This window comes from Elgaria multicarinata, chromosome 7 (assembly GCF_023053635.1).
Source record: "Elgaria multicarinata webbii isolate HBS135686 ecotype San Diego chromosome 7, rElgMul1.1.pri, whole genome shotgun sequence".
In the NCBI taxonomy this organism is placed as follows: domain Eukaryota; kingdom Metazoa; phylum Chordata; class Lepidosauria; order Squamata; family Anguidae; genus Elgaria; species Elgaria multicarinata.
In genome coordinates, this window is record NC_086177.1 from 90,800,390 (window position 1) to 90,818,260 (window position 17,871).

Consider the following 17,871-nt stretch of genomic DNA (forward strand, 5'->3'; position numbering starts at 1 on the left):
CTAGACCTTCCGTAGCCCCGGGCTGATACCAGGGGTGAGCCCAGGTATCAGCCCGGGCTAAACCCTCGTCTAGCAACGGCCTTAGGTAAACAATATTCTTTATTTTTCCAGGTCCTAATATATGGAAATGCTCACAGACAAGAGAACGATGTGGGTTAAGCAGCACTAAGCAATATTAAGAGGTAGTCAGAAAGTCAAAATAGAAAGAAGGGTGGGGCTGGGCCTAGAATGTTCTCATATAAAACACGAACTTCTATAATTTGTTTTATAGCTGGGCAAATGATGGTATGAAACCTGGGACCTAAGGCCATGTTTCATAAGGAAGGAGAGGGTGAATTCTGTGGTTTAAGTGCCCACAGATCCCAAGGTTATTAGATCAAAATCTCCAATACCTGGTAGTAGATGCTGACTTCAGAGTTTGGATCACCTTTGTGAAGGGATTTCACTTTACACAGAATGTGGGTATTTGGCAGTTCTGTCACCCGGAATTGAATAGGACATGGGTGTATTAGAGGACGGAACTTCAATTTTCTGAAGACAGAGAGCGGGGGGGGGGGGGGAAGCAAAACCACAAGATAGCTGTTGTCTCTTTAAATTGAAAAGCAAATTTTTAGAGATAACTTAAAATTCACAGTGGTACTTACTATCTTTCAGTCTCATGCCATTATTTAGCTTTCTATATACACCCTAATCATTCATGTGATTAGACCATATGAAGGTAAAATCTGCATTATAATGCTGCTTTGTAATGTATTACTATGCCTCCATCCTATGTGTTTATAAGCTGAATAATTACATTGTCAGTGGAGTTTGGATAGGAGGTTTCCCAGAGTGGAAAATTAATTTTAAACCCCCTTTCCTTTACAATAATGAATTTAAAACCACCCATCCGAGAGGGATTGCCATACAGCCCAATGCAGGCCCATGTCCCCTTCTCCTCCCATTGGCTTGGATCCAAATTTGTCATCACATAACCAGAAAGGCTCTTTCTATACATGGAGGACACTGGGATCCAGCAGAGATGCCTGCTGGAGGAAGGAAATGGGGCAGCAATCTTCACAGTTCTCTATGCCCCTCTGCAGCCTCCTTCATTGCTTTTCATGCTGCTCTGGAGCATCACACGATCCTCCAGAGTAGCTTTTCAGAAGGCCTGGGGGCAGCAGGAGGAAAGAGGAATTGCTTCCCTGCCCAGCTGCCCCCTTCGTCCAGCATGAATGGAACTCTGCTAAGCTTTCTCCAGTATTTGAGGCAATAAGCCTGTGTGCACCGGTTGCTGGGGAACATGGGTGGGAGGGTGCTGTTGCACCATGTCCTGCTTGTTCATCCCTGGCCGAAGGCTGATTGGCCACTGTGTGAACAGAGTGCTGGACTAGATGGAGCCTTGGTCTGATCCAGCATCAGGGCACTTCATATGTTCTTACTCTGCAGATAACCCAATGTGTATGCCCAACCATGATGGAGGTCTGTACTCTTTGTGTATCCACCTTATCTCCCCCCAACCTTCCCTCTAACCTAGATACAAATGACTTCATGTTAACCCCTGAGCAACATATGCCCAGTGTTATTAAAATGACCCTAGGCGAGCCTTGGGTTTGCATGCTCTCCCCCCCGCCCATCCCTTCTCAGGTGCACTGAAAGTAGGAATTGGGAAACTTCTGCTTCGATTTTTTATTAATCACAACTTGCCATGTCATCCAAACCTGAAATATTTTTAAGGTAACTATGGTTTGTGGGATCAAGCCACTTTCAAATCATAGTTTTGGAAGCTAGCTTGTTAACAAGCATAGTTAAGATCAACCACAGTTTAGAGTTCATCCATAATGCTAAACTGTGGCATAACTGTGCTCATCTGAAACGGAAGTGCAATCTTCCGATTCCCTCCTCACATCCATACGGGAGGAGAGAAGAAAGAGTGTGAGCCCCAGGCTTGTTGAGACGTGTCCCCATAATGCTAGACCAGTTGTACACAGTTTGGGGCCCAAAAGATGTGTTGGACTATAACTCCCATACTCTGACTGTTGGCCATGCTGGCTGGGGGGTTATGGGATTTGAAGTCGAAAACATCTGGCAGGCCAGTTTGCCTACCCATGTACTCAACCGTGGCTTAATGTTATGTGCAAACCCTCGCCGATATGTTTTATCCAATTTAAAAATTAAAGGATATAAACAGAATTATGCTAATAAACATGAGAAAGCAATACTATCCAAAATACAATAATGTAATTTTTAAAATATGATTTTTTTTTTTTAAAAAAAGAATTCTCTCTCCCTCCCCACAACAGAACCCATGGGTTTCATCTAATAATTGACAATCAAACCAAGATACTTACTGAGAAACGTAATTCAAAAATTCCTTTGATTCCTGGGAAACAAATTGTAAAATATATCATTTTTTTTATTTAGGGGAAAGGGATTGCTTTCCAAATATATATACAAAACAAACAGAAAAGGATCAACAATGAACATTGCTAGAAATTAAACGAAGGGGTTCAACAGCTATTTTTTTTTCTTTCCCAGAAGGCAGAACCCCAATTTCAGCAACTCAACTTTGTACTTACGAAGCTTGTAAAGTTTCCTTGGACAAGTCCCTCTACCCACAGGTTTGATTTGAAAGCTTTCACAAATTCAAGTAGGGATTCTATGGAAATTCCATTGCACAAAGCCCGATATTTCTCTATTAAAGACCACCTGCCGTGCTCCAGTATCGAGAGCCGTAGATCTCTGTAACTCAGAAAAATGATGCATCAGCAAATACGTGTTAATTCAAAAGGGTTCATTCTGCATGTTTAGGGCCCTTTAAAATGGTAAAGATCAGAAGCATTAGCAATATGAGCTCTGTTCACACGAGACTTGTGTGTAGGGCATTCACATGGGATAAATCCAATTTCCCCCTCTCTCTTTCCCTTTGTAGGGAATCAATGGAGGCTTTCTCTTCTTTGTTTCTTCTCCATCCTAAGCCCTGGCAGGGAGGACGGAAGGAACAACAGGTGCATTTTTGCCTCCCATTCCTGCTGATTAAGCATCTTAATCCCAGAGGTCCATCTAGCTGACTCCCAGTGGGTGGGAATGGCAATAAGGAAGCTTATGGAACTGGTAAATCCATGGGCTCATCTACACCAAGTAGGATATTGCACTATGAAAGCAGCATGAAAACGGTATATAAAAGGCAGGAGCCACACCAAGCGGAATACAGCACTATGAAAGCGGTATATGGTATGCGTCAATGGGCCCCAACAGTTGTCAGTGCACTTCAATACCGCTATAAAGCAGTAGTGTGGCTCCTGCCTTTTATATACCGCTTTCATAGTGCAATATCCTGCTTGGTGTAGATTAGGCCCATGTCTCTTTCCACCATGGTCTCTCTGCCCACTGTCACAGCTGCTTTTCTCTCTTCCTGACTTTCTTCTGAGATCACTGTCGTAACTCCAGAAGAGGAGCCACTGCAGAGCTTTCCACAGAAACTGGGAAGAAATACCTGCTTGGATTCCCCCTCAAGGTTATAACTGTGTCTGCAGTCTCCAGGGGAGGTGGATCTCTCATATTCTATGCCCCCTAGGACAACCTCCCAAGGCCCATAGGATTCCTCTGCTACCCAGTCCACCTGTCTTCTCGTTTCTTTCAACCCCCTTTTTGTCTGTTTCTCTGTGGGCTCAGCTGCCATCAGGCCTCCATAAGCTCGCAGGTTCTTGTCAAGTAGTTTTCATAGTTTACAATAAAAGCACATTTTCTTTTAATTAATTAATTAATTAATTACATTTATATCCCGCCTTTTTTCCTCCAAGGAATCCAAGGCGGCGTACATAATCCTCCTCCTCTCCATGTTATCCTCACAACAACCCTGTGAGGTAGGTTGGGGTGAGAGTCTGTGACTGGCCCAAAGTCACCCAGCGGGTTTCCATGGCTGAGTAGGGACTAGAACCCAGATCTCCCAACTCCCAGTCCAACACCTTAGCCACTACACCACACTGGCTCTCATTTAGCAGCTTTATAGTTCTGCATATTTAGCAAGTCCCCAGAATATTTAGATACCGCTTTTATTTTTTGAGCGGTTAAATTTTCCTTCCAAACTGCTAGGTACTCAACCACCCAAGTTTGCTATTAGAGGGAATGATGAAAGGCCACAATCCTAGGCAATTGTACTGGGGGTGGAAAAAACGTGTGAGCTGCAAAAGGTGATCTGGAAGTTGCTACTAGCCAATCACGTGGCAGAATAGCTACATCCGTTTTAAATGGCTGTTCTTTTAACACACGTTACTTGCAGGTTTACTCCATGCTATTATGTACAGCCTATTCATCGTGTGGCTGTGTGTATGAACCCACCCCACAGGCAGAATTTAATTATGAATTTGAATGCCCCCCTTTTCAATGGACTCTGATCATATGTTCATGTGCAAGTTATGAAGTCCTCAGTAATGAAGTGATGAAAACTCAAGTACTCTAGATACATACATGAACTGCTCACTGGTATGCCAAATGTGCAAAAATGTGACTTCTCTTAGCTATGGATGCTTAAACACAGCTAGTCTTAGACCAAGATAATCAGGTTTGCGTTGGCCTGATTTTGCGCACTATATTTGCACCAAAGATGCTGTTAAAATGCTGATTCTCCAGATTACCCTAAGCACTCATCTGAACCTTGACAACCATTTTGACTCTTGCCAGCATGGAATCAAAGCAGTATCATGTTAAAGTCTCTTGGGACTAATATTTGCCAGCACGGAAGCTTCTTTAGTGAAATGAATTCATATCGCTCAGTCTGAACATTACAGGACTTTCCATATGCTCTCTCTAAGGACACTCACTTTGCCAGGGTATCGGTTTGGATGAGATAGTTAAAATACGTCTTTTTCAGCTGCTCAGTTATCATATGGAATGCTGAAGGCGTGATACTGAGGTTAGATAAGTGATCAATTATCAGTTCAAAGAGCAACTGCAAAGAAAAGGAGACTTTGATAACAGGACCATTTTGGCTTAAATAAGAAACTAACATGCCCTTCATCATGCATCTTGTCTCCCAATCCTTCGTCCACTATATACAAACATAAGCTCCTGAAATGCAGGCAAACCAAATTGTATACAGGACGATGGTTCCGCCCTCCCCTATAAAAATCAAGAAGATTAAGGACAGATATGATAGCTGTCTTCAAATATCCAAAATGTCACATAGAAAATGGAACAACTTCTTCTCTGTTGCTCCAAAGGGGCTGGTCTAGATCTAATTGATGGAAATGGTAGGGAAACAGATTTTTGCTACATATTAGAAAAAATGTCCTAATGGTAAAAACTGTTCAACAGTGGGATGGGGTCTCTTTTTTCTCTGGAGGTACTCAAGCAGAGGCTGGAAAGCCATCTGTCAAGGATGCTGTATTTGCAAGATTCCTGAATTGATCATGGGGTTGGGCTAAATGACCTCCAAGGTCCCTTCTATCATTAAAATTTTATGATTATGTAGACATCAGAAACCCAGTCAAAGTTGACATCTACTGGTGAAGCTAACCAGGAAACCACTCCAAGGGCATTTGTTAGCTGGGTAGAAAGGCAAAAAAGTCAGAATTTGTTTGACATTTATTTAAAAAAATTAAAATAATAATCTAAAGAACATTTGCCATTCTGTTTTCTATCACAATTCCGGCAGTGGGCAGAATTCCCAGAGGCTCATGATCCATTTTGGAAAGAAGACGTGAGTTTCTGGGTTAGACTGATTAGTAGGGATTTGAAGGCTATTGGGCCTATGTGACAGTTGTTTCTAGGGGTGAGATTATGGACATAGGATGGATTTATTAAGAAATATGGATGACTCACAGGCAGTTTATGGTTAAAGCCTTTTACTCGAATGGTCAAGCCATGCTCTTTGGCGATGACTTTGTATTCCAACTGAGCAACGTCTGCTCCATAGGCTGGTTCGGCCAGGTTGTGGCTGAGGATGCTTACGAAGGTATCAAAAAGCACCACACTGCATGGGGGAAGAATAGGAGAAGAGGTATACCACAATGCAGGCAACAGAGTTGTAAAGACTTAGAGCAGGAGCGGCAAATTTCTTTCAGCCTGAGAGCCAAGTTCAATCTCAGAGAGGCTCTTGGGTGGGGTTGTCTCAGGTGCCTGACCAGGTTTGGGAGTCCTGCGGGCTCCCCTGCGTCCGCCCCCCTGGATCCAGTCGGGCACCCATGGCACGTTCACTAGGATGACCATATGAAAAGGAGGACAGGGCTCCTGTGTCTTTAACAGTTGCACAGAAAAGGAAATTTCAGCAGGTGTCATTTGTGGAACCTGGGGAAATTCCTTCTTCATCGCAACAGTTAAAGCTGCAGGAGCTATACTAGAGTGACCATTTTAAAAGAGGGCAGGGCACCTGCAGCTTTAACTGTTGTGATGAAGAGGACATTTCACCAGGTTCCCCATATATACAAATGACACCTGCAGAAATTCCCTTTTCAATACAACTGTTAAAGATACAGGAGCCCTGTCCTGCTTTTCATATGGTCACCCTAACATTCACGGACCCACGGGTCGAGCACCCACACAATCCAACAAGCGCCAGGTAGCCATCTGCCCCTGTCTGGAGCCTTTATCATGCGCACCAATGGAGGCTCTGTAAATTAATCATTCCCCTTACTGTGTAAATGGCAGCCATAAAGGCAGGAATGGAGCCTTCTTTACAGCCGCCATTTATGCAACAGGGGAAATGCATGATTTTCACAGCCTCCATTGTCACACACAATGGGGAATCTGGATGGGGGCGCCGGCCGAGCCTCCAAAGAAGCTCAGACGACATGGGAGTGAGGCAAATGGAGGTGGTGGCAGGGCAAGCGTCTGACGAGTCGGACCCAGATGAGCTTGCCTGGGGGCTACATTTTGGTGGTGGGCAGGACCAAATGGAAAAGAGGTGGGGCCAAATACATACACACACACACACACGCACGCACGCACACACACACACACACACAGAGTATGTTTTAGCTTAAAGCTCCTACAGGCAGTAGCTAATGCCTTACAAGAGGCATTTCAACTGTTTGGAATGGGGGGGGGAACTGCACAATACCCCAGAAATCCCTGAACAATTGATGGTCAGAGGATGGATGGAGCCAGGGCAAGGAGACACGGCTATTATTATTATTATTATTATTATTATTATTAGTAGTAGTAGTAGTATCCTACCTTTTCCCCAATATTGTTTACAAGGCAGTTTACAAGATTAAAACATGTACAATTAAAACATATAAATTCAAAAGTTAAAATAGAATTAAACCTACAGTAAAATTAAAAACATGTTAAAACTTTTAAAAACTGTAAGGTTAAAAGGAAGGGGGGGGATCCAATACATTAACTCAACTCCAGTATAGTTCCAAAAGCCTGCTGAAACAAAAAAGTTTTTTCTTGCCTCTGAAACTGTAGCACAGAAGGAGCCAGACTAGCCTCCCTGGGAAGGGAGTTCCAGAGCCTTGGAGCAGCCACTGAGAAGGCCCTCTTCCGCGTACCCATCAGGCATGCCTGGGATGTTGGTGGGACTGAGAGAGTCCTAGGCCATAGCTAGACCTAAGGTTTATCCCTGGATCATCCAGGGGTCAAACCTGTTCATCTAGGTGACACACAGGGGATCCAGTGCTCAGGCAGGGGCGAACCCTGGATGATCCCAGGATAAACCTTAGGTCTAGCTGTGGCCCAAGAGGGCTGGAATTATGCACTTTCTGGAGGCCTCAGAAGCGCACAACTCTGAGTGCTCAATGGGCTGGCTCCCAGGGAACACTCATCATTCACTAGGTTTGGTCTACAGGTCTGAAATTCCCCACTCCTGACTTAGATGGTACACAGAAAAGGAGACGTGAGCACTTAGGAAGAATTGAGTTTCAGAGTTTCACATTCACCCCCCCCCCATGTGCTGTGAGACTCCCAGCACATGGAGAGGCGAATTCAGCATTTTAAAAGTCTAGTTGCTGGGTGGGAGGGCAGGGTGGGAGGCCCTGAGGGATTCCCAGCCCCGTTGTAGGTTATGTCTTCAGAGTCAGGCCCTATACACTCTAATGAGCAAAAATGGTTAATCCAGCCTTAGCCCCACAACGTTGGTATTAATCTGTAATCTGTTTCAGGGATGTGTCCTCCCATATTACTGAAAGGGTCTCTAAGTTTCTCATGACCTCAATGCAAATTAGAAAAATAACATTGCAATCCTTCTGAGAGAAGCAACTCACCAAGCTGTATTTTGTTTTTATGTCACTTTTTATCTATCCTTTGTATGTTTTGGTGTTGATTTTGCTGGTCTGTGACCGTAATAAATAACAATGAATGAATGAATGTTAATCCAGCCATGTCCCAAAGTTGTAAATGTTTACCATTTTTAACTGTTGCAAACCGCCCAGAGAGCTTCGGCTGTGGGGCGTTATATAAATGTAATAAATAAACAAAATAAATAAATAAATAAATAATCTGCTAGATTTTCCTCTCTAAAATACACCAAATGAACATGTAATTATGTAATATCAATCACACATTTATATGATGCAGGCAATGACATTAGCAAATCCTCTTTCTCCCCCTCCCCCTTTATGAAAATGTTAAATGATACCTTCCACATATATATATATATATATATATATATATATATATATATATATATGTATGTATGTACTTACCTCAGTGCAGACTTTTGTATCAGTGGAGACACCAGATAGAAACAGATAAATGCTGAAAACAAAGAAGTGAAATAAAAGAATAATTAAAAAAAAAGCCAAAATGCATGAACTGTATCCCCGACTGTTACTTTTCGACATTCACCTAAATCTCACATTTATTTATTTATTTCAATGTATTTATTTTATTGTTCATTCACTCCATAACAAATGTTCTCTTTTCAAGCACTTTAAAAGACTAAAATGCAGTACACCCACTTAGGTACATAGGTGAGGAGACGTTCCTTTCCGTACTATGCTCCCAAGCCATTTAGGGCTTTAAAGGTCAACATCAACATTTTGAATTGAGCTCAGAAGTGGACTGGAAGCCAGTGCAGCTGATGAAGCACTGGCATAAGATGGTCAGATTGGCCAGTCTCATCTAGTAACATCTGCTTTGAACTAACTGAAGTTCTGAACTGTCTTCAAAGATAGCCCCACTTTCAGTGCATTGCAGTAATAGTGTGTAGGTTCACCCTACACACTAAGTCATAATGTTTAGCTCAAAATGCTTAACCACTGCGGCTTATCGTGTCATCTGAACAGGGTCAGGCTGAGGTTTTCCACCCCCTCTTTCTCAAATGCACATGTGCAGATGCAAAGACATGCAAATCCTTTCCCCCATACCAGTTATACACATGCAGAGGTGTGTGTGTGTGGGGCGGCGGCGTGCAGAGGTGTAAACCTTCCCTGCATGGGGAGAGCCCATTGCCCCTCCCATTTGTCCTGCTGATTGTGCTGTGAACAGCTGAGGAGCACACCAATCCGTGGGCATCTCCGCCAGCATTTCCCTGCATCAATCAGTGTGGAAGGGCAATGGGACCTCAGCAAGGGGAGGAGCTTTAATACCATTGTATGCGCACTCTGCAGTCCTCCACAGGGAGGATGGCATTTTTATCATGCCTGCCCAGTCTGTTGAAGAGCTATTTGGTGGACTGGGTGGGGAGGTCAATTGTAATGGGAAGAGGGCAGGTGGGATGATCCCTCCCACATTTATTTATTTAATTTATTTATTACATTCTTATACTATATTTTTATGCCTTCCTTCCATGCAAATTGCATCTCCTCATCCTGCACAATAACTAAAATTTTTGGCAGTGGCGGTAGAAAGCCACACACGGGCTGTCGTAGAAGCACCTGTAGGCTGTGGGTTCTAATTGACACCCTTCGTCAATTCAGCTCAGCAGAAGGGGTTGTTCCTGTTGTCTGCAGTGATTGGATACACCCCAAGCCCACCAAATCTTTATGTTTTGGGCCCCTAGAGAGAGCCTCGAAATTCAGACAGCTGTCGATCCATATCATCAAACCCGTTCTAGCACTTTTCATCATCAGGACCACATCCTTTATAAAGCTATTCAATCTCAAAGGCCCATTCAAGACCAAGCTACCACAAAATACTTTGCATTACAACAGAGAACCATAGACGGTGAGGACTGCAGCTAAGTTCAGAGGCAACAGGGACGTCTGAGGGGAGGGAAGATGATGTCGGCATCTCTGATAATAAAAAAGTGCCAATGCTATATCCCTGTAAACTCTGGCCCTACTACACAACTGGCACTCATTTTTAACTCCTTTCTTGTCAGTTTCCCCAAAGGGTACACATATTGGTAAAGACCTTCCAAGGTTCAAGAGCTCTCCAGAGTGCTGATTGCTTTTAATAGTAAACCAAACAACTTTGAAGCCTCCCAGTGATGTCTAATGTGTCCTCTCCCATACTTGTAAAAACATGTGCATGGCTTGTACACATTTTTTAATATACCATCTCTTGAGATTCACCTTTGGGGATGCCAAATTTATTATCTTCCTTGTACCACAGGCAGCCATGATGTGTACTCAATATTCTTCTTGGATAGTCTGTGTCATGGCCACTTGACTTCTTCACAGAGAAATCTGTGGCTAACATAGGAGATCAAATATGCAGGTTAGTAGACAGGAAGGTTCTGTTCATTCATACACTTAGATATATAGGTATAAGAGCTTGAGACAACACCTTGTGTCTTTGAAGACACACAAAGTTGTACATCTCTAACCCAAAGTATTTTTTTCTTGATTTGATTTATATCCCACCTTTCCACCAAGAAAATGCCACTCAATAGTGGCCAACAATAACAAAGACATTATGTACTGTATAACTGCAATTAAAAACAATAGTAAATTAAAAATACTGATGAATACACACACAAAATTGCACTGAACCAAACAGACCATTTAACAAGCCAAGGGCCAGCTTGAACAGTAACATCTTTGCCTGCCAGTGGAAGGACAGCAGAAAGGGAGCCAACCTTGACTCCTTTGGCAGGGGGGAGGGGCCAGGGAAAGGGGAAGGGCCTTTGGGGGAAACCAGGTGGGCTGCATTTGGCCCCTGGGCCTAAGGTTTCCCACCTCTGATTTAAGTCAAATCCTTTATGCCACCATTTAAGAGATGAGCATTAAAAGAGTATGAAAGTGAAGCATCCATACCTAGTAGGGTGGTGATTGAGCTGGGATTTGAAGGTGATCTCCTAGAGAGAAGTCCACCACCCTTGCTTTGCAAGCAGGGTATGCACCTGAACACAATGCACTTGTTGTAGCACTGACCTATATATTTATTTTCTTCAGGGAGGTGTAAATCTGGATGTAATTCAAAGTCACTGTTCCACAATTTGCTCCAGAATGCATCAATGTCTGTGGATATAACAGAGCATGGGGTTATTCTGCTATTGCTAAATGAACCATTTAGTAGAAGGTGACCCAGGTCAGCTATTAATTACATAAATTGCAAATTATGACCAAAATTGCGCAAATGTTTGCAATTTGCTCAAATCTCTGTTTGTGTAATTTCTTAAAGTCAATAAAAATCCCCATATTTCAGGAAAAATCTATGGCTCCCCTACACAGGCCTTTTGCTATGAAGAAACTGGGAAGATCCCCTCCATTAGCAATTCATAAGGCTCAATTAATACCTGTTATGCAAAGTTATGCTTCCTCCCTGCCTAGTTGTCAGAAAGAAGCACATTTTAAGATATGCTGGTTAAAGACATCACATTGTTATTTTACCTGAAACACAGTAGCGTGTCCCAAACCATTTTTCCTTCAGGTTACATAGTCTTTCATGGGCAGGAGACAAAAAAAAGATGTTTGCTTTCTGAGGGATGAGATAACTAAGGGCGTTGGCAATGATCTGTAAGTATAAAGGAACATATTAGTTCATTTTTGACTACCTACTCCTGATGTGTGTTCAGGAAAAAACACCATCCACAATACAGTGCCATTGATTGGCCTTTTCTGCTCCTTTTCCGGCCATTACAGAGAACCCTAACTGGAGATAGGACATCCAGCCACACTGATCTGCATTTGCTAACCTGGGTTGTATATTCCACATGGATATCCATCAGCAGGTGCTAGGAAGAAGGGTCTCGGTAGGAGCCAGGCAATCTCCATGGTGGACAGTCAAATCGGGTGATATAAATTTGCCTCTAGACCCCCATTTCATCAATCCCACAACAACCTACTTTTTCGGTTGGATGGTAGACATTAAGGATGGTTGAATCTGCCCATTTAAGTTTCCATCAGTTTCATGTTTTCCAAACCTTAGTTCTTGCCATCCTATTCTACATAAGTTTGTGAATTTTTAAAAAGTCCACATGAAGATCAATATGCATTTTGGGTGCAATTCTCGTAGTATATAAATTTACCTTTTTTTTTTCATAGAATCATAGAATAGTAGAGTTGGAAGGGGCCTACAAGGCCATCGAGTCCAACCCCCTGCTCAGTACAGGAATCCACCCTAAAGCATACCTGACAAATGGTTGTCCAGCTGCCTCTTGAAGGCCTCTAGTGTGGGAGAGCCCACAACCTCCCTAGGTAACTGATTCCATTGTCTTACTGCTCTAACAGTCAGGAAGTTTTTCCTGATGTCCAGCTGGAATCTGACTTCCTGTAACTTGAGCCCGTTATTCCATGTCCTGCACTCTGGGAGGATCGAGAAGAGATCCTGGCCCTCCTCTGTGTGACAACCTTTTAAGTATTTGAAGAGTGCTATCATGTCTCCCCTCAATCTTCTCTTCTCCAGGCTAAACATGCCCAGTTCTTTCAGTCTCTCTTCATAGGGCTTTGTTTCCAGACCCCTGATCATCCATGTTGCCCTCCTCTGAACACGCTCCAGTAGTTTTCCTTTATATAATGTCTTTTTTGATTATTTTTCATAAATATGCACATGTTTTGTCCATACTTTCCCCTAATATACATATTTGTGCATGGCTTTTTTTTAATGGTTTCGAGTGTTGCATTGCAAAGATAACTGTATTCAAGCTCAAATATGAATTTGATGAGTTGGTCTCAAAATGTGAACTCAACAAAATTCTGCCCCAGCCCTACGCGAAACTGAGAACTATAAAAGTGCAAGATTCAAATTTTGGATAAAAAAGAGATTTGGATGTTTGCTAATTAACACCTTTTATGCTCTAAACAAGAATTTTAGCAGTGCCATGTACATAATTTCTTCCTCCCAAAAAATGAGGGCATACTTACTTCATGGTTATACTCAGTCAATAGCTGATCTCCTGTCAACAGGTCCTCCTTATGAAAGATGTGCATATATTCAGAAATGTTTTCAACATATTCAAGTGGATCAGTCTGGGGATGAGCAAAACATTGTTCAGAAATCATCAATCAATTAATAAAAATTCTTAAAGAGCAGAACTTGAAACATGACACAGTTGGTCACGTCGAGGGTTAGGAACATGTGTCTGCCAGTGTGAAAAACAAGTTCCATATTGAAAGTCACAATTTTGGTATAGAGCTAAGGAAATATTGGATTATTGAACCAAGAATACCTGTTCCTGGAAGCAAAACTCATTGCCTTCAATCTTCTGAATCTCTTCCCATATTCTGTGAGGAAAAAAAGTTGTGTCCATATTTCTCAAGAAAACAAGCAACCTGAATTTCTAGGCAAGATATCAAACAGAAAGTAGTTTCTCTGCAGTAACATGTATTTGAATAGACAAGGGATGAGAATTTGGGTAGGAACAACTTAAGAACATAAGAAGTGCCATGCTGGGTCAGACCAAGGGTCCATCTAGTCCAGCGCTCTGTTCACACAGTGGCCAACCATCGGCCAGGGATGAACAAGCAGGACGTGGTGCAACAGCACCCTCCCACCCATGTTGCCCAGCAACTGGTGCACACAGGTTTACTGCCTCGAATACTAGAGATAGCACACAACCATCAGGGCTAGTAGCCATTGATCACCTTCGCCTCCAGGAATTTATCCAACCCCCTTTTAAAGCCATCCAAATTGGTGGCCATCACTACATCCTGTGGTAGTGAGTTCCATAATTTAACTATGCACTGTGTGAAGAAGTACTTCTTTTTATTTGTCCTGGATCTCCCTCCAGTCCAGGACAAATAAAAGGAAGTACTTCTTCACACAGCGGAACTGAGAAATTATAACATGAAACTGTCAACCCAGGTTGGTTTGTAAGGTGTAAAGCTGTTAATAAATGTATATTAAAACCTGTTCCACATATCTGTATGAGAAAGGTTTTGCTGACCACGTTCAATCTAGGTAGACTGAATATGCATATGGGATGTATGGCCCTGGCCTATGTATGTTCAGTCTTCGGTCTCAACAGACCCTACACACAGGGGCTTCCCATGTAATGGGGTTCCCTGATTTTGTAGTTGAATACACATACAGCAGAGGTGGGGAACCTTTTCGGCCCTATCTGCCCATCTCAGAGAATATGGAAATATTTATTTTCTAAAATATAATGTTGTGCAGATGAAGCAAGAAGACAACAGTTCTTCTGAATTGGCCTAGAGTGAAAGGATATGATTTTGTGTGGATGTATAGATATCAGTATGGTTTAGTGGGCAAAGTTTTCTGAGTTTTCTGTAGCCGATGACTGACTTCCTCAATGTGGTACCCTGCAGATATTTTGGACTACAATTCCCACCAGTCCCAGGCAACATGGCCAATGGCCAGGGATGATGGGAGTTACAGTCCAGAGCATCTGGACGGCACCACATAGAATCATAGAATCATAGAATAAGAGTTGGAAGGGTCCTAAAAGGCCATCGAGTCCAACCCCCTGCTCAATGCTCAGTGGGGAACGCTGGCCATTTATTTATTTATTTATTTATTTATTTAAAACATGTGTATCCCGCCCTATATCATTAAGATCTCAGGGCAGCATACAGATAAAAGCATACAATCTAAAACAATAAATATGCCCAGTTAAAAACAAATTAAACCATGAACCAAGTTGTAACAATATATAATTTAAAAGTAGTAAAAGCAGTTACAACAGTTAAAATTATGTATTTGAAAAACTGTAAATTCTCAGAGACAGGGAAAAAGGTTTTGTCTTCTTGTGTCATACACACAGTAAGTCATGTTGTTTAGAATTATGGCCTGGAATAGTGCACGCTTTTACCATTCTGAAATGCTCCAGGTAGATTCCTGATGTGGATGTTAGAAGAACCTGTCTGTGGAGTAGAGGCCAGTGAGCTTTCTTTGGCATGCCCCCCCCCCCCGTTCCAGACTTTGTTTGGACTTCCACTAACTGGCCTAACTTAATATACTGTTAGTCAGACCATCTAGTGGATTTCCCATATTTTTAGTTGTAAAAATTCATAAGTACAATTTGCTCAAATTTGCACAAATTTTGATTGCAGTTCGCTCAAATTATGGAAATGTTGACTGAAATTTCCATGAATCACGCAAATTTGTGCAAATTGCAACCAAAAGGAAGCCTTAACTGAAAAAGTCCCAGAGTTTAGGAAAAACCCATGGCTTGGTTTTCAAATTCAAGCCGCTGCAGAAATCCAGTGGACTGCAAAAGGGCCAAATTTCCTGGCCACAGAAATTCCTACTTGCTGATATCTGGGAGCTAAGATCTAATAAAAAAAGAAAATATGTTCTAATAAAAAAAGAAAAATAACATCAACATGTTATTGTTGATATAACCCTATGAGCTATTTCTTGATGAACAGCACATGCCCATGCATGTCTACTCAGAAGTAAGGCTCACTGAGTTTAATGGTACTTACTCCTAGGTAAGTGTGTATATGATTGCAGCCAACATGCGCTTGTGATCTATTAAAGAAGGTCATTATCAAACAATAGAACTGAACCAAGCTCCAAAATTTAGCATGCCATCTTCCATAGCACAACACGGGCAACATGCTAAGTCTTGAGAATCTCAGGGCATGTCTACGCCTAAGGCTGTAGAGGTAGGTAGGGGGAGGATTGTGGACTTACCTGCTTCCACAATCCTCCCCCATGTCTTGACGGCTGTGTGATGTCCCAGAAGGGAAGAAGGATGTTGCGGCTGCCATTTTTTCTGCAATGGAGACATTGCGCAATTACGCTCCACCGGATGGAAGTTTTTTGAAACAAAAAACCTTTGACCTGTTCCTCCCACCCACCCCCAATGGGCACTGGCTACCCCCGCACAGCTCCGTGCCCATTTTAAGAGCCCCACTCTCACGGGGAGGGACATCCTGGGAGCAGCGGAAATATCAGGAAATCCGCAGTCCCAGATATCCCAGGGAAAGTCCCTGGTCATCCAGGGTTGCCCCTAGGATCCCCTGTGCATCATATGGATGCACAGAGATAACCCCGGGATATAGGCGTAGTGTAGACATGCCCTCAGTTTCAATTCACTTGATTACTCAACACTTGATGACTTGCAGCTTCTTGTGCAAACCGATTCCACTGAACAGATTTGTGAATGACTTAATATCGAAGTTTTATTGTCATTACTATGCTGCCACCATCAAGCGATGAGTGTATTTGTGCAGACAATTCCTAAGAACATTCACCCCCTGCTGGTTGATAATAGTATCGTTCCACATTTTTTCAATTTCTCTTTTTTCAATTTTTCACTACATTTTCCCATTTTCCTCAGTTTTATGCATTCTGTTTGGGATTTTTTTTTATTTGCCACTAATAGCATCAGTTCCAATAAATATAAAACGTGCATTAAAAACAAGACAGAAAAGACCAGCAAAGTTTTACTGCATTTTTTTAAAAAATACCTTTTATCAGGCCCATGTTTTTGCAACATCTTCAAGTACTGGAAGATAAGATGAATAACCTAAAAACAAAGAAAAATGTATCCATTTCTTCCTGGACTACATTTCACTACATGAAAAATGGCTATGTCCACATGTATTGGGAGGTCCTTGTTTGAAGTAACTATGGTTTATTAACAAGGCAAGATTAGTCTTGGAGATGAGCAAAGAAACTATGGCTTGTTTTGCCTGGTCTTGGTTTGTTTTATCCCCTACTTACCCTGCCAGTTTCCAGCTCATATCCCAAATATCTTTGTGGAACACCTGACTTGGAATGGCCTCATCATATCACCTGCTGACTTACCGTTGACCAGCAGCACAAACAGGGCTGGAAATTCTCCTTATAGATCTTCAGCTGCTCTCAGCCAAACAAGCTTCCCTCCCTTCCCCCCTTTCTAGTCAGGCCTACAGCGGCTTGATTCAGAATTGGTTAATCATTTCTAAAAGAAACATTTTTCTCTTTAAGACTCCTCCCTGAAGCCCCATGGGGGTTTTCAGGAAAAAAATTAGCAACCCTAACTGGTGGTTGATTGGAGGTGAAAGATATCTGAATATTTATCCTGTGGACACTCTGGCTGGGTTCAGACAACACTTTAGTCAATGGTGGGTGGAGCAATCAACTGACAGTTGGGTTTTTTGCAGGTACTCCCCACACAACATGTTCTTAAACAACTTTGGGTAGTTGGGACTGGCATTGAGCGGACTAATGGTCAATTTGGCATTTGACTGACACAGCCCCCACCCCTTTCCCTGCTCTCCCTCCTCCCTCAGTCCTCCCGGTGCTATCCCAGCAGCCTCTGCAAGTTGTGTTGGCTGTAGCAGAGCAGTTGGCATGGGTTTTTTTTGGCAGCTCTTGCCTGGGAACTCTGTAGCCATGTGAAAACTCTACTCAACCTGCAAAAAACTCCACTGGCTGGGTTCAGACAACACGATAACCAATGTTTGTTCAAGAAGTCAATTCTGTAGTCAATTGTGTTTCTCAATTGGTTATTTTGGGTAAATAGACAACCATGGGGTGTTTTTTGTCTGACAGACAACACGATAACCAAGCGTTGACCACTCAACTGATGGTCGACTCCAAAAACCACCATTGGTTATTGTGTTGTCTGAACCCAGCCTCTACTTTTGGCTCTGAAGATCCTCCATCCAC

At 42.5% G+C, this 17,871-nt stretch overlaps 1 protein-coding gene across 2 annotated transcripts in view; it reads right to left on the reverse strand.

The window, feature by feature from the left end:
• Positions 1–17,871, reverse strand: part of LOC134401796 (nardilysin-like) — a 51,268-nt gene that overhangs the window by 13,807 nt on the left and 19,590 nt on the right. For both annotated transcript variants that reach the window (XM_063131049.1, XM_063131048.1), the window contains 12 exons: positions 16,686–16,744; positions 13,478–13,532; positions 13,173–13,277; positions 11,700–11,823; positions 11,241–11,327; positions 10,440–10,559; positions 8,628–8,679; positions 5,803–5,953; positions 4,803–4,930; positions 2,559–2,721; positions 2,331–2,362; positions 393–531 (listed from right to left, as the gene is read on the reverse strand). In XM_063131049.1, coding sequence (XP_062987119.1) covers positions 393–531; positions 2,331–2,362; positions 2,559–2,721; positions 4,803–4,930; positions 5,803–5,953; positions 8,628–8,679; positions 10,440–10,559; positions 11,241–11,327; positions 11,700–11,823; positions 13,173–13,277; positions 13,478–13,532; positions 16,686–16,744 — 1,215 coding nt within the window. The remainder of the gene's footprint in view (positions 1–392; positions 532–2,330; positions 2,363–2,558; positions 2,722–4,802; positions 4,931–5,802; positions 5,954–8,627; positions 8,680–10,439; positions 10,560–11,240; positions 11,328–11,699; positions 11,824–13,172; positions 13,278–13,477; positions 13,533–16,685; positions 16,745–17,871) is intronic.